We start from the raw sequence: 23175 nt of genomic DNA, 5'->3' as shown, positions 1-23175 counted from the left end.
CCCTCATTTCTGTCTATTGGCCTATCGACCACTGCGCTCTGCAAACGTCTTTAGACTAAGGGTACCGTCACACAGTGCAATTTTGATCGCTACGACGGCACGATTTGTGACGTTGGAGCGATATAGGTACGATATCGCAGTGTGTGACACGCTCCTGCGATCAGGGACCCCGCTGTGAATCGTACGTCGTAGCACATTGTTTGAAACTTTCTTTCGTCGTCTAGTGTCCCGCTGTGGCGGCATGATCGCATGGTGTAACAAAGGTGTGCACGATATTGTATACAATGTAAAGGGCGGAGGAGCTGGCTACATAGGAGCGCTGAATTCTGCACCTCCCGTGTGCTGATTGGGCGGTACAATACTGTGCGCTCATTCGACAAAGGACTATTGTTCCCAGCGGATAAAACCGGAGCTCTCGAGCGCGCTATTCATTTCTCTCTGTAGCACGTGCTGTAAACAGAACTCCTAAATTCGCTGGATTCCCTGGACTTTTAACTACTAGACTTTTACCGCAAAAGGTATGTATAACGCTACAGCGTAGCATATGTTGCGCTTCAACGGGGATAAACGCTGGAGTGTGGTCGATTGTTCCTTTGAGTAGGGTAGGCCTGAGAACCTCAGGTACACAGCTGTAGCGTGGCCCAATTAATTAATCCTTTTACAGATCGAGATGGTTGACTGCCCCATTTAATACCAGTAGTAACATATATAGTTATTAGATCAATGGTCAGAACATTGTTTTGTAAGCACGTGTATTTATTGTACGTTTGTTTTCTTTTTAGGAACTATGCTCACTTCCGATGAGAGTTCTGTTGTTGCTGCTGCCCTGGTGTTTGAGGCAGCACGTCTCCAAGAGGAGAGACGTCCTAAATGAAAACGTCGCATGTGGACCCGGAGCTGGCTGCAGAAAAGATCCACATTGTCACACATGGGTCTCATAAGAGAGTTACGTGACAATAACCCTCATGATTTCCGAAACTACCTTCGGATGTCCGAGGAATCCTTCAAAATAATACTGTCTGCTGTTACGCCACTCATACAAAGGTGTGATACGCCGATGCGTGCAGCCGTGCCCGTGGAGGAAAGGTTGGCGGTGACACTGCGGTTCCTGGCAACAGGAAGGTCTCTTCAGGATTTGCAGTTTTCCGCCGCTGTTTCCAGACCTTTCCTGAGCGTTGTGATTCCGGAGACATGCGAGGCCATTGTGCAGAGCTTAAGGCATTATATGGAGGTACTACTATATTTTTTTTGGCTGCTGTGTTATGTCGATATATTATACTAGCTATTGAACCCGTTCTACGCCCTGATGGCGAGCATTTCTATTGGTATATGTTCTACATCCTATCATGTGCTGCTCCCATCCTGCGCCCCCATTCAGACATGTGCTGCTGTGATCCTGCGCCTCCATTCTGACATGTGCTGCTACCATTTTGCGTCTCCATTCTGATATGTGCTGCTCCAACCCTGCGCCACCCTTCTTTTATTTGCTGCTCCCAACGTAATTTTATTGATTATATAATTTAGATATATTGTTTAGCACCCCCTCTGAGTCACCGAAGCCATCTGAAAAAATGGCTGCCTGCATACTCAGGGTTGTTGACTTTGTCATACTAATCCATACTGCGCCTCAATCACTGTAGGATGTCCACATGAGAGTGTATGTGCATAATATATTTGACTTAATTTGTACATGTTTCCTTCTCATCTTGCAGTTTCCCAAGACGGCGGATGACTGGAAGAGGATTGCTTCCGATTTTGATGAGCTGTGGCAGTTTCCAAACTGCGGTGGTGCATTAGATGGAAAGCATGTGCGCATCACGCAACCAGCCAACTCTGGATCCTTTTTTTTCAACTACAAAGGATATTTCAGTGTGATCCTCATGGCCCTTGTCAATGCGAACTATGAGTTTGTCGATGTGGATGTTGGCATGAATGGTCGAGTCTCCGACGGTGGTGTTTTTGAACACACTTCATTTGGGGAAAGCTTGAGGAACAATGAACTGCTGTTGCCACTAAATGAAGACACAAAAGCAAACCTAAATTTTGTCTTCATCGCTGATGAAGCTTTCCCTCTTCATCCACATTTGCTGAAGCCATTTGCACAGAGAACACTCACACCGGAGCACAGAATCTTTAATTACCGGTTGTCGAGGGCCCGTCGTGTGGTTGAAAATGCCTTTGGGATTATGGCAAATCGGTTTAGAGTGTTCCACACAGCTATCAACTTGAAGCTGCCGTCTATAGACTTTGTGGTTTTGGCATGCTGTGTGCTCCATAATTTCCTGAGACGTCATGATACGAGCTCCTATTCTCCTCCTTCGTTTATTGATGCAGTGGACGCAAGAACCGGAGATATTGTGCCCGGGGAATGGCGTACACGACCTGATAATTTTACAGCTCTTCAAGCACTTGGATCTGGCAGACAGGCAGACGATGCAAGGGACTGTCGCGAAAAATACTGTCAGTACTTTAATGGTTCTGGAGCTGTACCCTGGCAGGATCGCGCCGTATAAAAAAATATTTTTTTTTGCTTTGCTGTCATATAAACCTCTCTAAATAACTTTAAATGTGATGCCTATAAAATGGTGCTGTTAACCCTTATAGCTTGGTAAACATTAAAGAAAGAATGCGAAGATTTTTGGTTTTTTTTGTAACAATTTCTTGGTTTTAAATTATTAAACAACAAAATATAACATAAACCCCCCCCAAAAAAAATTATCTCCTTCCACGGCCCAAGAGGTGTCGCAGCGTCACGCCCTGCTGCTCTACTTGAGTCTGGAGGAGCGCTGCTGTCTGCTGCAGGAGCGCTGCTGTCCGCTCCAGGCGCAATTGTCTCGCCAGGAGCTCTCTTACGGTGGGCGGTTCTGTGGATAGAAGAGGTTGGAGAACCAACGTTGATTCCGCTGAAAATACATCTCGACCTCTGGGGCAGGACCAAATTTTGTGTGTTGTAAATTTCTATTTGGTCTGGCACCACAGGGCGATGTAAAATTTATTAAATTTTACAGTTTTAGTTGTCTATTGTGACATCCAGCAGAAAACCACTCGTATTATCTTGATACTTACGGAGAAGGGACGCCGGTTCCTCATTGCCAGAACCAGAGCTGCTAATTTCCCACCCCAGCGATCTGGCCACTGCTGCAGCACCTTAAAGGAAATAATAACAGATCTGGTTAACTATGGAACACGCTGTTGGGAAGCGCTCGCTGTTTTGGTCACTTACGTATGTTATGTTCTGGGAGAATGCCGCCGACCCGGGGGAGGAAGAGGAGTGTCGGAAGGGAGGTGTTGAGGGTGGTGTAGGGGTGCGAGGCCGTCTGCTGTCTGGTGGTGGCGTGGTAGGCCGCTGGGTCATTACTGCGTCTGTAATGTATTCAAATATTTCCGCTACCCTCTTATGTCCCGTATGCAGTTGAAAAACTGTAATCAATGATTGTTAACTTACGTGACGTCCCGGGCTCTGGGCTCCCGCTGGTGGTGGATGCTGTGGTGCTGCTGGCAATGGCAGGTACCTGTTGCCGCCGCTGTCTCTCTACACATAAAGTTAACAAACGCAATCTTTAAAAACACATGTAGAGTGCTGCAGATCAAAGCTAACAATATACTGAAACATAAAATTTATATCACACTTCACAGGGGTGCGAGGGTGCATGGTCGCAACAGATGGTGGAGGCGTGGTAGGCCGCTGGGTCATTATTGCGTCTGTAATGTCTTCAAATATTTCAGCTACCCTGTTATGTCCCATGTGATGTTAAAAAAAATGCAATCAATGAACTTACGTGATGTCCCGGACTGTGGGCTCCCACTGGTGTCTGAAGATGGGGTACTGGTGGCAATGGTGGGTCTCACTTGCCGCCGCTGTCTCTCTACACCTAAAGTAAAGAATCACAATGTTTACACACAAATGTTGAGTGCTGCAGATCAAAGCTTACAATATACTCAAACATAAAATAGAGATCACACTTTACAGGGGTGCGATACTCAGACATGTATGTGGGCTCTGGTGTTCAATGGTCTTCCTGTCTTTGGAAAACGTATTATTTCATCAGTAGGCCAACCTCCTCCGTTAATATTTTTGGGAAATTGAGAAACTAAAAATAATGGACAGCATAATAATTTCAAGATGGTGGTTGAGATTTGGGAACCCGACAAGTTTTCTCACGGACAACGCATATTCTGCTTGGAAAATAACTAAATTTTACAAAAACGGGGCATGTGTTTTAATGCATTTGAGGTCACGTTGGCAACCATGAGCGCAAGCCTCCCTCCCAAACCCCCCCCCCCTCCTGACAGCGTGCATCTCCCAATCCCCCCATACTAGTACTTGCCTCGCCTTGCCTCCGCACGCAACTCAGCAAACATTTGTGGCGTTTTATAGCGGAGGTCAGCCCATTTTTTACGCAGCTGAAGCTGACTGCGGCAGACGCCAAACCTCCTCTCCATCATTCTGGCTATGTGGCCAAGCACTTCCCGCTTGTGGATGTGTGGGTGGGCAGGGCGGCTCTCCAGACCCTCATAATCCAGGGCATCCATCTGTCTAATAAAAAAAAGGAGCTCTGGCTGCCCCAGAGGAGCAGAACGCATTCTCGCCGCCATTTTAGATGGAATGACCCTGAACAGCAACGCCCAGAGGAGGAGCTGTACTCCGCCGTCCTGCCGCCAGATCGGCATCGCAATAGCGTTGCCGTTTATGGACAGCGTCACATTTGTGCGGCTGAGCGGTACGGAATGAACGCACATAGTAAATGCCGTTCGAAGGATGGTTATTTAACGCCGGAGCGTCACGTAATGTACGCTCGTGGTCTATGACGGCGTGATGACGTTACAGCGTTCCGGCGTGCCTGAGCTAGCTTGTTTTGGTTCCCTGACATCCTGATAATGGCTGCCAGTCGCCGTGATCCTCCTATGGGCATCCCAGAGCTCAAGTTCCTTATTGGAACAATGGATCGGATGCAGTACGAGACAACTGGGCTGGTGCTGCACCGCAACCAGCACAAGGAGGAAGTTGTCCGTGTGGTGTCTGAGGGCCTCAGGAAGCGGTTTGGGATAACTCGCAGCAAGGCCCAGATTGTGAAAAAATGGGGCGATCTCAAGTCCAAAAGCCCAGAGCGCCTGCAGGAGCTTCGCAAGGAGATTCGCAGAGGTCAGTACGCAGGTACCCAAAAGTATGTGGCACAGCTATGGGGCAGTTTGAACGTTGCAGAGCCACTATGTGGCACAGCTATGGGACAGTTTGAACGTTGCAGAGCCACTATGTGCCACAGCTATGGGGCAGTATGAATGTTGCAGAGCCACTATGTGGCACAACTATGGGACAGTTTGAACGTTGCAGAGCCACTATGTGCCACAGCTTGAACGTTGCAGAGCCACTATGTGGCACAGCTATGGGACAGTTTGAACGTTGCAGAGCCACTATGTGCCACAGCTATGGGGCAGTATGAACGTTGCAGAGCCACTATGTGCCACAGCTATGGGACAGTATGAACGGTGAAAAGTACTATGTGGCACAGCTAACTGCAGACCTAACTTTTTTTTTTCCTTCACAGAGGCAAAGAGACAGCACCGCCGCCGCCACGAGGCATCCCGCACAGCCTCTTCTGGATCTGTGCCCTCCGGGTCAACTGTCCCAGTGCCCTCCGGGTCAACGACAACTGATCCTAGTAGGTTCCCACAATAATGTGATTTGGATTTGGTTTCAGGTCCCCTTCCCCCCCGGCAGCCAGTGTTGCCATATATGCTAACAGACCTTTTTTTTTAATTTTTTTTTTTTTTCCTTCACAGAGGCAAAGACACAGCACCACCGCCGCCACGAGGCATCCCGCACAGCCTCTTCTGGATCTGTGCCCTCCGGGTCAACTCCTCCAGATCCTAGTAGGTTCCCACAATTATGTGATTTGGATTCAGTTGCAGGTCCCCTCTTCCCCCCCCCTCCCCCGGCAGCCAGTGTTGCCATATATGCTAACAGACCTTTTTTTTTTTCCCTTCACAGAGGCAAAGAGACAGCGCCGCCGCCGACAGCACGAGGCATTCAACACGGACTCTGATCCCGAAGTGCCCTCCGTGCCTCAACATCCTAGTAGGTTCCCACAATAAAGCTATTTTGATTTTGTTGCAGGCCCACTCTTTCACCCCCAACCCAAACACCCCCCCCCCCCCAAGTCAGTATTGCCTTATATGCGGACTGTTTTTTTTTCGTTTTTCCTTCACAGAAGCAAAGACACATCGGGAGACTACTGTGTTATTAATGTTATGTTTTTTGACCCACAGCTGTCGTCAGTGTGAACAAGGAGGATCTTGAAGCCGGCATAGAAAGGCTTATCCACACTATGGCGCGGATTCAGGAGCAGCACAATGTGGCAATGGAGGAGCTGCAGAAGCTTCGGGACATGTGCCAGCAGTTGGAGGCGGGCCAATAATACATTTTTGGTTGTTACATTAAAAATATTTAGTTAAACTATGATTCCATTTTTTTTGTATTAGTTAACTGTACATGAATTTGTTACGTTAATTTGTGCCCTCATACAGTGCTGTGATCGAGACACACCAATCAAACAGTCGTGATAGAATTTCTAATAAAAGCTTTTATTTGAAACATTATTTTAACAAGACAATAAAATAAAAAGTAATGTAAAAGAAGTTAGGAAATCACAAATTGTGATACGACGATTCTTCCGGCTGATAACTTTGGTGCCTGACGGGCGAAGCCATATGTGAAGGTATTGGCGAGTAGGAGTGGTTAGGGGGTGGCTGACCGAAGTGGGAAACGGGAACATTGTGTCGCATTGGTGTCTGACACTGTGACCAACCATTGTAATATGAGGGCTCTGTCCGCTGCATTGGCCGGGAATAGACCAAACGAGTGTGCTTGTCCAAATCGCCATCTGTACCCTTGTTTACTGCTTCCAATATTAGACGCTCCGCTAGTGTTCTTTGGCTGTCGTCCATTTTGGCCAGTTTGTCAACAACATAGTGTCCAAACCCCTGCAACGCAGGGCTAACATTGTTTGTTAACACCTTTTTTTGCAAGGCTCAACAGTTCATGTGAAACGTCTGAGGTGGCTTTCCGTTTCCTTGGACCTTGCCTCGATTGAGTCCTGGCAGGTGCCGCCTCCACTAAATCTGTTGTCGTGCAGTCCTGTGAACAGTCCAGTGTACTGTCCTGCGCACTGTCATTCTGGGGGAAAAAAAAAACAACAAGTTACGAACCTGGCAACAAAAAGTTTGACCACCATAACCGCATCCAAACTATATATTCGTAGTAGGTAAAAAAAGGTTGTAATATATTTTAAGCTTAGTAATATTCTTTAACCTTCCCATTTATTTAATACTTTTAACTACACTGTTCTGACTGCTAGGGGAACCTGATGAATATTTTATAGTCTAAATAGTCTCAACAAGAGTACATCGGCAGCTTGAAGCGATACTATTTTCTATATTGCTTAGATGGTATGGTTTAGAAATATCGCCATTTCATACATATTAAGTTCCCCATATAATACTTTACTGCGACAGGGTTACTTATGTGGACATGTTTTTGTAATAACTTCAAACTGATGTGATAATCAGAAGTATAAAACATAAAATGCAGAGAAAAATTATGTAATTATAGGACACATTGGTGAACTTTCGTCCAAAGAGCTACTTACTTGTTGCCCTTGTGACTCCTGCTCGGCGTGGTTCTCCGAAACAATTTGTTCCACAGGTGCCAACAAGCGAAAACACGTGGAAGTCCGTGGCACCTCTTGGTCCTTCAGAAAATTCAGATGTTTAAAATACCAAAGCTTTGGCACATAAACATCTTCGGTGGAAACCCCGGACTTTGTAGTGTGAAGAACCTTGTTAAGCTCCTTCCTCCACACCGTGCGGAGCGCCTGAATTTTCTTTTTAATAACCGCTTCGTTTGCTGGCTCTTCTGGTGCATGACGATTGTAAAGCTCAATGAGCTTTAAATAACCCTCCTGCCTCTTTTCCCTGTTACAATACTCTGGAGATTTGATTTTCCAGAGGCAGGGAAAAGACTGGTATATTTCGATGAATTCCCTGATGAATTCCACACGATTTGACATCTGAAAAATAATTATAAAAAAAAAAAAATTACACGGTTGACAAAGAGTCCTTTAAACAATACTTTTGCCAGTGTGCCAAACGCTTAACAACAACAGCCACACAAAGAGCTCATGCCTACCATCCATTGTTCCATCTGCCACGCCATAGGCCACCATAACCCAAAACAGTGTACCGCCTGCTTCACTACAGCAGCCACACAAAGCGCTCATGGTGACCATACATTGTACCATCTGCCACGCTGTAGCTCACCAGACACAACAGCGTAACATCCGCATCGCTTGTTTCATCTGCCACGCCATAGGCCACCATAACCCAGAACAGTGTACCGCCCGCTTCCCTACAGCAGCCACACAAAGCGCTCATGGTGACCATACATTGTACCATCTGCCACGCTGTAGCTCACCAGACACAACCAGTCACAACAGCGTAACATCCGCATCGCTTGTTTCATCTGCCACGCCATAGGCCACCATAACCCAGAACAGTGTACCGCCCGCTTCCCTACAGCAGCCACACAAAGCGCTCATGGTGACCATACATTGTACCATCTGCCACGCTGTAGCTCACCAGACACAACCAGTCACAACCAGTCACAACAGCGTACCATCCGCATCGCTTCAGCGGCGGAACGAAGCGGTCATGCCGACCAAACAGCGTTCCATCTACCACGCTCTAGCCCACCAGTCACAACCAGTCACAACCAGTCACAACAGCGTACCATCCGCATCGCTTCAGCGGCAGAACGAAGCGGTCATGCCGACCAAACAGCGTTCCATCTACCACGCTCTAGCCCACCAGTCACAACCAGTCACAACAGCGTAACTTCCGCATCGCTTGTTTCATCTGCAACACGCCATAGGCCACCATAACCCAGAACAGTGTACCGACCGCTTCCCTACAGCAGCCACACAAAGCGCTCATGGTGACCATACATTGTACCATCTGCCACGCTGTAGCTCACCAGACACAACCAGTCACAACCAGTCACAACAGCGTACCATCCGCATCGCTTCAGCGGCGGAACGAAGCGGTCATGCCGACCAAACAGCGTTCCATCTACCACGCTCTAGCCCACCAATCACAACAGCGTACCATCCGCATCGCTTCAGCGACGGAACGAAGCGCTCATGACGACAGTACATCGTTCCATCCACTATGCCCAAGCGGTGTAACATACCTCGAAGCTGCGGTGCAAAGCGTGGAATATTCTGTGAAATACTGAATCCGATGTCCTAGTCCAACAAGTGTCCAAGTACAAAGTGAAGAAAGGAAATTTTGAAACCGGTGAGGTGGCTTGGAAACAATAGCGCTCAGGTGACAAATTTTCCAACCAATTGTGTGCACAGAACCTGTGGCCTATCAGCACATAGCTAGCAGCTCGACACGCCCCCTAGTGAACAACGTCACGCACAGATTATGCAAAATTTGCTCTGAATCGTCTTGTGTGACACGACCGTACGACTGTCCCATACGACTTCTACATCGCAAATACGTCATGAAATTATCGCTCCAGCGCCGTACATCGTGAAGTGTGACCGCAGTGGAGCGATAATTAAGCGACGATGTAACGTCACAAATCATGCCGTCGTAGCGATCAAAATTGCACTGTGTGACGGTACCCTAACCTCTGCACTAATCCATATCTCCCACTCCCGACTTCAAGACTTCTCCCATGCAACGCCAATCCTCTGGAATGCTCTACCCCAAGATATTAGGACCATCCACAATTTGCATAGTTTTGGGAGCTCCCTCAAAACACACTTATTCATAGCGACCTATCACATCCCCTAATCAAAGTCATTTTATGTGTAAGTGTGTGTGTGTGTGTGTGTGTGTGTGTGTGTGTGTGTGTGTGTGTGTGTGTGTGTGTGTGTGTGTGTGTGTGTGTGTGTAGCCCATTCACTACTTCCATCTATCCCCCACTCCCTCAAAATGGCTGGACCATCATTGTAAATACACACCTGTACCTTGTATCTCGTTGTTACTTATGACTTGTGTTTGAAACTCAAACTGTAAAGGGCTGCGAAATATGTTGGCACTATATAAAGATTATTACTATTCCTCACTGTGCTCCCTATGCAAAAAAAAAAAAAATGACCCCACCCTGTCTCACTTATGCTACAAGGTCTCGAGCCATTATCTCCTACAGAGTATTCCCACCATACTGTCTGCCTTCTGCCTAGTGAAATATGACAGTCACTGCACCCCTCAAACAAAAACCACCACATTGTCCTTTCCATTCTCCACACAGAGCTCCCTTCCCCATGGTCTCCATATAGCTTTTTCTCCCCCCTCCCCAGCATCTCCATGTATCTTTTTCTTCCCCCTCCCCAGGGTCTTCATATAGCTTTTCTCCTCCCTCCCCAGGGTCTCCATATAGCTCCCCCCCAAGGATTTCCATCCAAGGAGGGATGGAAGTTTTTTATTTTTTTTTTAAATAATCGACCCAGGCGCTGTTCCCTGTAAGCTGCCACCGTAGGCACTGGACCTCTAAACAGAAATCTGCAGAGAAAAGTCATGGCTGTAAGGCCCGGGTTCACACTGGCAAATTAAACGGACGAGTGCAATGCGATAAAAAAAAAAAAAAAAAAAAAAAAAAAAAAAAAAAAATCGCATTGCACTCGGACCAATGTTGAGCTAGGGGGCAGATCCCACAGCCGATTTTTTGTTGGCCGTTTTCCTCAGTCCGAGACAATTGCAGCATGCTGCGATTGTCACGGACACTCGGCCGACTGTCGGCTCACTCGCACCCATATGAGCCTATCATCCGAGTGCTGTGCGCTAAACGCGGACCCCGGCAATGGAGGAGATGGAGAAATTAGTTTCTCCACAGCTGTCCTCCGATCTGCTCTGTGTGAGAGGCTCTGAGCACAGACGCATGACACTTAACTTCTGCTCGCAGCAGAGCAGGAGCCGAGGGTCATTAGCATATTGTATCCAATGCTCTCACATCGGATGCAATACGCTAGTGTGACCCCAGCCTAAGAAGGGTTCTTGAAGGACTGGGCCAAATTGAGAAGATGAGGAAAAGAAATACCAAGAACTGGCTGGAAGAATATTTTGTGGAATGCATTCAGACTTATGTTCGAATATGCTCTGGTATAAGGGAAAAAAAATTGGGACTAAAGATTTCCACACACACACACAAAAGATTCTTAAGACACCCATATGTATTAGACTAAAGTTGGCAGAGAACACTAATATTGGTGGGATTGGCCTGCAGTCATGTATATGGAACTCTTGACAGATGATGTTTGGGGAGAGAAAAGTCCATCCTACTAAATTTTAGCAGCTGATCCTTTTTCCCCACTGTGAGACAAGCCCCTGCCAGAGGAGTCGGGGGAGATAACTGGCAGTCAAATGTTCAGCTGCCAGCTATCCAACGTGTATAGGGGACTTTGGAAGAAGCATTGACAACGAATTAGATTTAAATTTTCGATTTCCTGAATGTAATATTTGTTTAGAGATAATGTGAAATATTAAAAACACTAGTAAATGCGTTACAATACCAGATTGTGTAGCTTTTATTTAAGTATGCAAAAACTTAGTTCTCTTATATACATTTTATATCAATGAAAATCAATATTGTAGAAATAAGTTAAATAACACAAGAACAGAACACAAGTTACTTATTCTAATGACCAGCTATTCTGTGCATTAGACCAGTATTCCCCCAAACTCCAGTTCTCAAGACCCGCCAAGAGATGGTTTCAGGATTTCCTTAATGCTGCACAGATGATGGTATTATATCACCTGTACAATGTTAAAGGGATTGTCCACTACTAGGACAACCCCTTCTTGAACTAAATGTTTGGCCCCGATAAAATAAAAAAAGGCTATACTCCCCTCCCATGCGGGCGCCATTCCAGCAATGTCAGCACTCGCTGTCTCAGTGCTCTGGTGCAGTGGAATGACAGGTGGTGCCCAGCGCCCAATCAGCGCTGGTGTCACTGTCACCACCTTCGTACGGATTGAACATGAAGAGGAAGCCAAGGATGCAGTTGATCTCAGACTTCCTCTTCATGATTGATCCGTACGAAGGAGGAGCCAGTGACACCAATGCTGATTGGGTGCCACGTATCATTCCACTGCACCTTAGCTCTGGACCCGTGAGTGCTGACACCATTGGAACAGCGCCAGCACGGGAGGAGAGTATAGATTTTTTTTAATTTTAATCAGGACCAAACATAGTTCAAGAAGGGGTTGTCCTAGTAGATGACAACCCCTTTCAAAAGAATGTGTCAGCACGATTTTGTAGTGTAAAGTCATGGACATCATACAGATTATATTAAATTCTTCACAAAAGTTATCTGTTTTGTTGTTCTGTAATCAGTTTTTGAAGTTATTTTTACTTATTAGATTTTCTCCTCCCTGTCTGTAATTTCCTGGTCCCTCCGGTCTGTGAATGACAGGTCACTGCTAAGATTTCAAACAGAGGAGGCCAGTCATTCACAGACTGGATACAGATGGAGGGGCCGGAGAATCAGACTGGGGAGGAGAAGACCCAGTGCACAGTCCGGCCCCTGAGCACTGAAATCTTCACATGGTGATTGAAGAACAGCAACAAAGCAGATTTCTTCGCCAAATTCATCAATGTAATCTGTATTACAGCGCCATTACATCCATGTCTTCATATTACAAAATTGTGCCGACAGGTTCTCTTTAAGGAAATCCTGAAGACGTTATCTGTTGGTGGGCCTTAAGAACTGGAATTGGAGTAACACTGCATTAGACTATTGAGAACACAACTAACTTCCATTAGTATTTTTTTTTCAAAAAGATTTGTTTTTCATACTTGAGGATAGTTCAACAGAACACACATGGATAAAGAATCTGATTTCACCAGGTCCTTTTCCTAAATTTCGTTCTGTGAAAGTTCAACTGCATTAACGGAGAAAGTCACAAGCATATGTCACAGTACAGTAGCTTTGTCATCAGGGATGATTAGGCACACAAGTCTCATATGAATAAATAAGGATTGAGGTCATAAATCACCACCTTTAAATTAGCGTATACAGGGGCATTACGCCCCATTTATTTTTTATCTCGATTGGACCTTTGGGTGAACGACCTAAAGAAAAAAACAAAAACAAAAAAAAAAACAAACAAACTGGAAATAAAAACCTAATTGCCAAATGATGCAAGCCTGTCTGTTGAAGACCTGCGACTTGACAACCACATTCATCATCGTTTTATCATGGTGGAAGCACATTACTTCCAACAATGCAGAGTCTTAATTTTATTGTCTGATAATGGCCTGCTATAAATAATCATGATGATTAATTATTCTAGAGAGCAATTCATCACTATAAGGCACTTTGCATACCATAAATGACAAAGAAACAGATCTCCAAAAATTTCATTCCCTAAAAGTGGCTTTGTGTCTAGAGAGCCCTTGAATTATCATCAATTGAAGGAGCCGTAGCTCAACGGTTGACAAAGACCTATTAAGGTAGAATCGTTGCAGTTTGGTGACTGAACTACACCCCATCATTTGATACTTGGGCTAGCTGGTTTCTTCTATTGCTGATACATTGGGACCTTTAGGATGAGGTCCAACACTGCCGAGCAACCACCTACTACATTGATGAGGAGAGGCTTGCAAGAACCCAATTGCTTTGCTACCAATTTGGAGTTTAGCCAATGTTTTACCATGAAGAACTAGTTTGTAGCAAAATAACTTCTGTTATCAAGAGACCGAACACAGCATTATAATACTAGTTCATATAGATAAAAAGCAATTTGTGATATATTTGTTAATAGCAGCATAGTAGGGACCAATCATGAAAGCATATAAACTGTATACTCCGATTACAACACACTATAGTTTGCATAGAGGATACTATAGGTTACACATGTACACTCCCTAAGGCAGAATTCAGATGTCCGTGTTTGACGGTTCAAGTATGGACCATAGTGAATGGACTAGCCGGCTTCCTGAGCCGTACTTGATCACCTCATACATAGGCATACATGAGGCTGTTGAATTGCAATCAATGCATTGTGGTCTGTGCACAGACCGTCATACATAGAAGTCTGAATTCCACTTGGGTTTTGGTTTAGTTGTTATGATGGAAATTGTAGCTATTCGTTTTTACACTGCAGTTGTATACTATATAATATTTTACCAAAATCCTAAGAAGTGAATATAAATCTAGGATATATTACACTATGTACAAGGTGAACATGTCATTTTTTTCCAACATTCAGAATACATTTTCAGAGATTAATGAATTAGAAAAACAGGAAAAAAAAATCAAATTTCTTCCATTTAGGAATCTATGCACAGCACAAATATTACGTAAACCTCTGCAGTTCCAGCCATTCTGAAGCGGTTAGTCCAATGAGCAATGAAATGGATCCATTGAAAAGCTCGAGAAGAGGATGTCAGCTCATTGGGGTCATAGTACTTTCATGCTGCCCTCCACAGATTCCAGAGAAAAACTCCACTGCCAGACGAGCATGAATGGGTATGAAGACATAAGAACTGTAAATCACCATTGCAATTGCCGTCAATAGCACAGTGTTAAAAATGGACTGCTCCCAGGGCTCCAGTACGTAGCTGCATGTTATGAGGAGATATTGATAGTACAGCCAAGAAAGGTAATCTTTAATATGCTTTACATCCATCTTTAGCAGTATGGCAGTAATGCCAAACCTAGAAAAGAGAAAGAAATCAGTTTATAAGAATAGACAAAACTAAAGAAGAAAACCAAGACTCAGATTAGTAGCAGCACTCCCATGGGTGTAGGTGAAAATTAGTGAATCTTATTCACCCAGATATATGCCTTGGGTTAATAGAGTTCACATATCAATTGGATTGCTGCTTCTACTCTATGCTTTATATACACACGTTTGAAGTTTTCTGACTGGTTACCTACGAGAGAATTGCACCACTACTGAAGCACCATGCTATTAGCTTTCCCTGTGGTCATAAAAGAAGTATGATCGGAACAGTACTCCCCAACATCTTCAACATGCATTATATTATACATAACATCCTGAAGAGGAGTCAATCCATACACATACAACCATCATAAGTTCTTGCTTTTGTGCATAGGATTTTGTAGCTCCTGGACACAAATGCAAAATCTGTTATTAGGTCTTACACTTAGCTCTTATGATACGAAGGTCTGTGTAGTAAAGCAGATAGGCCTATAAATTCCCCTTTAGTCACCAGGGTTTGGGCACGACTACTACCTTTGTACACACCAATTTGATATTAGATTATTGTCGACTCATACTTCACAACATTTAGGGATCTTTCACACGTCCTGATATTTCCGGTACTGGAAAAAAACTACCGGAAATATCAGGGTCCGTGTGTGTGTAATACTTTTTGCAACCATGTGCCGCATCAGTACCACATGTATAGGCACCTGGGAAGCAGCGGTACTATTCGCACTGGTCCCCAGCTTTGAAGACAACTCTCATCATTCTCCCTGCTAGCACTGATGTTGAAAGTTGTACTCAACTGATAACAGTGAGAGCATGTGGTGGCTGATGAATACCAACATCTGCGATATATATAAATAAAAAAAAAAAAATAAAAAAAATAAAAAAAAACACGCAACTTTGGTTCCCCTGTATTTTTGATAACCAGCCAGGCAAAACTGACAGCTGCTGGCTGCAACCCCCAGCTGTCAGCAAGACTGGTTATCAAGCATAGAGGGGTCCCCATGCTTTTTAAAAAAAATATTTTAATAAATAAAGAAAAATTGCATGTCCCCCCCATTTTTAGACAATCAGCCTTGCTAAAGCAGGCAGCTGGGGGCTGGCATTCTCAGGCTGGTGAGAGGCCATTGATATTGGCACCCAGCCCAAAAATAGCATCCTGCATCCACCAGAAAAGGCACATCTGTTAGATGCGTCAATTTTGGCGCTTTGCCTGGCTCTTTCCATTTTCCCTTTGATGGTGCAAAGTGGGGTTGAGGTCACCTTTGTATTGTCTGGTGACATCAAGCCTACAGCTTAGTAAATGAGAGGTGCCTATTTTTAAATTATTTATTTCAATAATTAATAAAAGAAACAAAAAACAAAACTGCGTGGGGACCCCTCTATTTTTGATAACCAGTCTAGCTGAAGCTGACAGTTGAGGATTGCAGCCTGCAGCTGTCAGTTTTGCCTGGCTGGTTGTAAAAGAAAAAAAAAAAATACAGAAGGACCCAACCCAGTTTATTTATTTATAGTTTATTTATATATGCCCATCAGCAGCCGCCTGCTGTCACTTAGCAGCAGCAGGTGTAGGCTGATGCGAGTAGTAGCCCTATCAACCACCACCTGTTCTCGCCATTATCAGTTGAATACGACTTAATCATCTCTACTAGCGCTGATCACAGTATGAGCAGGGGAGAATGAGGAGAGCAATCTTCAGCACCCGGGGGTCAGGGAACAGTGCTATTAGTACTGCTGATTCCCAGACGCCTGTACATGTCACACTGATGACACACGGATATCATCTGTGTGTCATCAGCGTGCGGGACGTTTTGTGGCTGTGAACTGTGCACAAACTGCTCACCATCTTTATTAAAATGTGCCTATCATTTCAGGTGACTTCTCAAAATAGGCTGTCATGTGCATTTGTGAAGCAGGGATTTTCACTGGCTTACTCATCTGCAGACTCTATGTCACGACTCACAAGGGTCAGACCAGCAGACGACACAACAAACACCAACAACAGGTATGGAAAAAGGGGGAGGAAGGTCCTAACAATAGGGAATGATGGATGAGGCACCTCCTAACACAGCCTGTGACTATCCCTAAGCTCCCCTAACTACATATGCGGGTCCTTCCCCTCACCACCATCACGTGCCTCGTCCCTAGCTGTCACCTCACGATACCCTGGCTACTATACTCAATCCAATGTTATTGCAACTATACTGTATAGCTCTCACTCATTTTTGTGGGAAAACCTGTGAGGGGCTTTATTTTCTACAGTGGAGTTTTTCCACTATAGGATCACTCACATGAGCGTATTTTGCAGACATTAACTGTCTGAGTAAAAAAACTGGACATCAAGCTCACTATTGCAATTCAATAGGGTTGCTCAGATGAGGCTTTAATTTTTTCTCCAGAAGGAGAAAAAAATAAATAAATTGCAGTATGCTCTATTCTGAGACTCTCCTATTCAAGTCTATGGGTAAGCAAAAAATAAAATCGGATCCCGTACAGCTTATCTGTATTACATCTTATTTTCAAGGATACATTGCCATTATTAATTTAGGAAACCATTTTATAATTTACATTTTAATTTATTGAGCTATAAATATGGACGTCGTATGAACCTAAAATATGGACACAGATGAAAATCGGATAATTTTTCATACTCTCGTCTGACCCCGGGCTAAAGCCTATAAGCCTTACCAGTGCAGGTAAAACATTGTGGACAAAAGGAAAAATATGAATGTATCGACCTGAAACAGGAATGTGTAATGAATGTTTTCTCGAAGGCTGCATTTGATCTACAAAACAGGAAATGCTAGTTTCAGAAGAAACGGCTACATTACTAAGCAGGTTTACCTGAGTTCCTACATATCTCTGCTTGTGTCTAGCCATCAGACCAGTTACAAGGCACGTATACAAGTCACCTAAGCTCACAAATAAAATATAAACATTGTAAATTCATTGCACCTATATTATACAGGATGTCAATCACATAGACTTGGAATGAATCTGCAATGTGCATACATTAAAAGGGAACCTGACAGCTGATTCATACTGCCCAATCCACACCTCCCAACCGTCCTGTAACCCGCGGGGCAGTCCCGATTTTGTGAGTCTGCCCCGCGGTCACGGGCGGGACCATACTTGTCCTGCACTGCAGAGCCGCATCCCTCCACCCGCAGAGAGCCGCGCACCACATATATGGCTGCCGCTGCTCTGTGCGCATAGGACCTGTGATGAGGTCACAGGAGGGGAGGAGTTACATGATCAAGGGCCTCCGTGTATTGCAGGGCTGTGCTTTCATGGTGCTGGATGAGGGTAAGCTTATGTGTGGGGTCAGGAGTGGTTTACAGTGTGGATGTAGCAGAGCCGCATGTGTGCATGAGGTGTACGGAGCGGAGGTGTGTGTGTGTGTGTGTGTGTGTGTGTGTGTGTGTGTGTGTGTGTGTGTGTGTGTGTGTGTGTGTGTGTGTGTGTGTACAAAGTGAATGCTAACTGTGTCGGATTGGAGCAGATATTGCTCCTTGCTCTGACACTGACTGGCACAGGAGTCACGGAGTGGTCTATCAGTAGCATACCGGTGCTACAGCGAAATGAGTAGTCAGCGGTGCAGCTGGATGACGTCATTCAGCGCTGCGGGGAGTGGAAGCTGCTGCGAGAGAGTGCATTGAAAGGTAGAGAGTGTGTGTGTGTGTGTGTGTGTGTGTGTGTGTGTGTGTGTGTGTGTGTGTGTGTGTGTGTATGGAAAAGGCAGTGACGGGGGTGGGGTAACCATGTGGGTCAAAAATACTGTACCCAGCATCGTGTGGGGCCATAATACGGTATGCAGCATCACGTGAGGCCATTATACTGTACAAAGCATCACGTGGGCCCATTATACTGTAAGGAGCATCGTATGGGGCCATTAGACAGTATGGAGCATCACGTGGCCATTATACAGTATTGAGCATCATGCGTGGCCATTATACAGTATGGAGTATGTGTGCAAACTGTAAAGCACTGCGGAATATGTTAGCGCTATATAAAAAGATTAATATTATACAGTATGGCGCACTATGCGTGGCCATTATACAGTATGGCGCACCATATGTGGCCATTATAAAGTATGGCGCACCATACGTGGCCATATTTATTGTTTATGAAACAGTGATCAGCAGTGCTAAATGGGTGTGGTTGGGGCATGGAAATGGGTGTGACAAGTTGTGAAATGGGTGTGGTCAGAGGCATGGCCTAAAATTTGCCGCAGCGCACTTTGTCCCTCTTTCCCTTTTTCAAAAGTTGGCAGGTCTCTGCCTGTACGTGCATATAGGCAGAGGCTTGTCAGTCACTGTCACAGGAAGGAGACCTGCCTGCACAACTAGTCAATAGAGCAGCTCAGTCCCCGGAAGCTATTAAAAGCTGCATGCTTGTCTCTGAAATGCTGTATATATGGCTGTGATCATACAGCCAGTGCCTGATACAGTACATGCTGCCCAAACCATGGGCAGCATGTATCAGCCGACAGGTTCCTTTTAAAATACAGCTTAATTCACACAGACTATGGTTACATAATTTGAAGAAAATGAGATCTCAGATATCCATTGCAGTGGTTGGTGGATGCCCAAGTGGTGAGACTCTCAGCTCTATACCTCTATGATATTACAGATGGAAAAAAAAAAAAAAAAAAAAAATCTCTGTTCTGGCATCTAGACTTCCATGACAGCTAGGCCTGGGCAGTGTCCTTTCCTGACCTTGCATTCTGGGTGCCTTTGTTACACCATGATGTGGCTGTGAGGCCCAACTAAACAGCAGATACACCAGAATGCTGAGCAGAGGAGTGACTGAGCAGAAGTAAACACTATTCTGGGCTCAGCTACCGCGGAGGACTAAAGTTAATGATGAACCAGCTTAGTTCGATTTTTTTGTTTGCTCATCTCTATCTACTGTTCTGTGGATTGCCAATATATGTGTTTTTATGGGTAAACCCATTAATGGGCAGCAATGATTTTTTCCTTATCATACCTACAGGTCTGCACACTTTTTATAGTGATTTTTTTTTTTTTTTTTTAGAGCGAGTTGTAGATTTCCTAGAAATGTTTTAGGGTACATCGTGTATAGAAATAAATCTGTATTTAACACACTACGTCATTACAAGTTCAGGGACACCGAGGCCCCAATTCATCAAAGAGTTTACGTCAGAAAAAAGGCGCAAAACACTTTGAAAAGTCACAAATGTTTTGTGCAACTTGAGCAGGGCCGCGCTTAGTAACCCGATGTTTACCCTGGTTACCATCGTAAAAGTAAAAAAAAACAAACACTACATACTTACCTTCTGCTGTCTGTCCCCGCGCTCTGCTTTCCTGCACTGACTGTGAGCACAGCGGCCGGAAAGCAGAGCGGTGACGTCACCGCTCTGCTTTCTGGCTGGCCGGTGCTGACACAGGATGCAGGAGGAGTGCAGAGAAGCAGAGCGCCGGGGACAGACAGCTGAAGGTAAGTATGTAGTGTTTGTTTTTTTTACTTTTACGATGGTAACCAGGGTAAACATCGGGTTACTAAGCACGACCCTGCGCTTAGTAACCCGATGTTTACCCTGGTTACCAGTGAAGACATCGCTGAATCGGCGTCACACAAGCCGATTCAGCGATGTCTGCAGGGAGTCCAGCAACTAAATAAAGTGCTGGACTTTCTGCAGCGACCAACGACATCACAGCAGGATCCTGATCGCTGCAGCGTGTCAAACTGAACGATATCGCTAGCCAGGACGCTGCAACGTCACGGATCGCTAGCGCTATCGTTCAGTGTGACGGTACCTTAAGTCGTGGTGCCCTACGTAGGGCTGTATTGGGACTTGTTGTTACTCAAAAGCAGTGTTTCCCAAACTCAAGTCCTCACGGCCCTCCACAGGTCATGGATTCACGTTTTCCACAGTATTGCATGGGTGAGAGAATTCCTGATGTCTTGATGCTTTCAATACTTGTTCAACATTAAGGAAATCCTGATCTGTGGGGGGCTGTGAGGACTGGAGTTTGGAAACCACTGCTTTTGAGTAACGACAAGTCTCAATACAGCCCTACGTAGGGCACGACGACTTTAATCCACTTCTGATCTTGCCTTAAAAATGTATATGAAAACCAATGGAACACTGAAGTGTGAACGAGCCTCTCAAACTATCAGGCCACCGACGAAGCAGTTCTGCTGCTAATAATCCTTCCTTTCCATTTACCATGTATGCCCAAGGTCCTGCTGTACACTTCTGATAGAATTGGTATAAATCCAATGAAATGTGTTTTTTTTCCAGAATGCAAAGCAGATATTGGATATTCACCAGAGCAAAAAAATAAAAAAAAAAGTTCAAAATGGATGCCAGTCACTGATGACCTAAAAGTTAATAAAGTTACTATTGTGATGCATCGTGGTCTATAAATTACAAGGTAATTCCCTCACAAAACGTGATGGTGTAAAAGTACTCACCCTTCAAAAAAAAAGCATGAAATTTTCCTCAGTCTCTAAAGAGTAGAGCAAACCAACAAGTTCTTGTATTACGACCTAGAAGGCAAGAACATTGGGGGAAAAAAAAAAAAAAAAAAAAAAAATCAAAAGACCGGATTATTAAATGCTGAACATTGTCCGGTTGTCAAATTTGTGTTAGTTCACTCAAACACAACATGAATACGATACCAAAGATGTAATTAAAGCTTAAGAAGATAGTTACTATAGGGGTTGCCTTAGTTACACCTTGCAAACACATCCAGGGGCTTTTGGTCACCAACAGGGACTGTCAGATACATGACAACAAGCGGACTACCAACGTCTGCCGATTCACAGTCTCCGGATACAACCAGTACCACACAATGGACTGAGGTGACCACAACATGACAAACCAACGCTACCCTCTATAAAAACAAAACCTTATCAGTCCCCAGGTAAATGGGTGGGTCGCTATTGTGAAGAGATTTCATTCCAGAAAACTCGAAACACAAGTTATTCTATTAAGATCTGGAAGATCTGGTTCTGTGCGTTACAATGTGTGCGCGTCGGTGTCTGAACAAAACAAACTGTCTTATAAACAGATTGTACAATGTGCAAATAAATAACATTACTTTTTGTATCCCGAGGACACTTTCACACGGTAACATTTTGATCAGTATTTGTTAGCCAAAACTATTCATAAAAACTCCACACAGAAAAAAAAAGTGTAATACAGAGGCGAGTAGTGCCTTGTCTGGGTATCAGACACACGACTTTTAAGCCTCTAAGCACTGACGTGTTGTGAAAGCATCTCCCCATCACCCGTCTATGATAACGTCTGGAAAGCGCTGTGGAATTAGTGGCGCTATATAAGGAAAAAAAATAGATAAATGATAAATCTGCCGTTCATCAGTCCCTCCATAGGGGATGCATTACTTTTCTCAGGTAATACCACTCCGAAGTTCGGACTGCCAAATATAGTAATAAGTTATAATAAGGTAGTGACGTGCAAAACAACCATATCAGCTCTGCTACATCAGTATTTATTGTGCTCTATAAACAACAGCATGTAACTGTAATAATAATAATAATAATAATAAACTGTAAAAAGGTTAGCAGCGTTATGTGTACAGACAGCAGTGTCACTATCTCTATCACATTACTGACATTTACACTATTAAAACTACCAAGACATATTTCCAATCCATTTGCTGTGAAAGCGACACCCATTAGATAAATGCCTTGTTGGTAGATACAGTATATCCCAGGTACTGATTTTTTTTGAATTTCCCTTTAAATAAAATTAAAACACTTCAATTGATCCAAATCTTTTATCCACGTAGAATGGATTTTTATTTTTACTTACATTAACCTCCAATATTGCCTCCCAGTAACAAAGCGTCTGTGAGATCCTCACCTCTGACCTGCCAGCAGGTAAGCGCAGAACTGGTGCTGAGGATGATTGCAGGTGCAGCTATAGTCAGAGCCGTGAAAAGTCCCTGGGATTGAATTGTGCTGCTCAGGTGTGTCTGCCCCTCCCAAGTTCCTGCTACTACTGCAAAAAGAAAAAAAAGAAAAACCCTCCCATGTAGAAAACCTGAAGGTGACGATTTATAACTGACGTGCGCTTATTATGCATGTATGATATGTTCATACTGTACAGGATCATGCAGACAGTGTGTGGTTACTGGGCGCCTTACCAGCACTGTCTGCATGGGAGGCTGTGCAGGAATGCTATGTCTCAGGCTGGCATCTTCCTAGTGCTGGGCTGTATAGTGCAGAGTCCATCTCCCGATTGCTTTCGCACATCATTTTTTCGCCATCAGGCTCAATCCGGCGAATTTTGAAAAAAACGGATCCGGCGCCATAGGGTTCCATGATAGGAAACGCCGGATGGCAACGGATCCATCGCTGTCCATTTTTTCAACGGACACAAAAAACTTTACTATGTCCGTTTTTTGTGTCCAGCAAAAAACCGGATAGCAACGGATCCAG

The 23175-nt window shown here is 44.6% G+C and overlaps 1 protein-coding gene and 1 long non-coding RNA gene across 6 annotated transcripts; both read right to left on the bottom strand.

Annotated features, from left to right (window-relative positions):
• Positions 1-2580: 2580 nt before the first annotated feature.
• On the bottom strand, positions 2581-3357 carry LOC138680834 (uncharacterized). The gene is made up of 3 exons (XR_011321799.1): positions 3224-3357; positions 3067-3147; positions 2581-2864 (listed from the first exon to the last, which is right to left on the bottom strand). It is a non-coding gene; the product is annotated as an uncharacterized lncRNA (long non-coding RNA).
• An 8206-nt stretch (positions 3358-11563) lies between these two features.
• SPTSSB (serine palmitoyltransferase small subunit B) lies at positions 11564-22721 on the bottom strand. Of its 5 annotated transcripts, none has more exons than XM_069727402.1 (3): positions 22598-22721; positions 21184-21258; positions 11564-14725 (listed from the first exon to the last, which is right to left on the bottom strand). In XM_069727402.1, exon 3 carries the CDS (start codon positions 14695-14697, stop codon positions 14455-14457), a length of 243 nt encoding a protein of 80 aa, XP_069583503.1. In that variant the 5' UTR covers positions 14698-14725; positions 21184-21258; positions 22598-22721; the 3' UTR covers positions 11564-14454. The 5 variants fall into 5 exon arrangements, with proteins under 5 accessions (XP_069583503.1, XP_069583502.1, XP_069583504.1 ...); XM_069727401.1 differs by having other exon boundaries at positions 22547-22699; XM_069727403.1 differs by lacking the exon at positions 22598-22721 and adding an exon at positions 21425-21446.
• Positions 22722-23175: the final 454 nt, after the last annotated feature.

Source organism: Ranitomeya imitator, chromosome 5 (assembly GCF_032444005.1).
Source record: "Ranitomeya imitator isolate aRanImi1 chromosome 5, aRanImi1.pri, whole genome shotgun sequence".
In the NCBI taxonomy this organism is placed as follows: domain Eukaryota; kingdom Metazoa; phylum Chordata; class Amphibia; order Anura; family Dendrobatidae; genus Ranitomeya; species Ranitomeya imitator.
The sequence above is the reverse complement of the archived record's forward strand: the minus strand, read 5'-3'. Positions and strand labels throughout refer to the sequence as shown.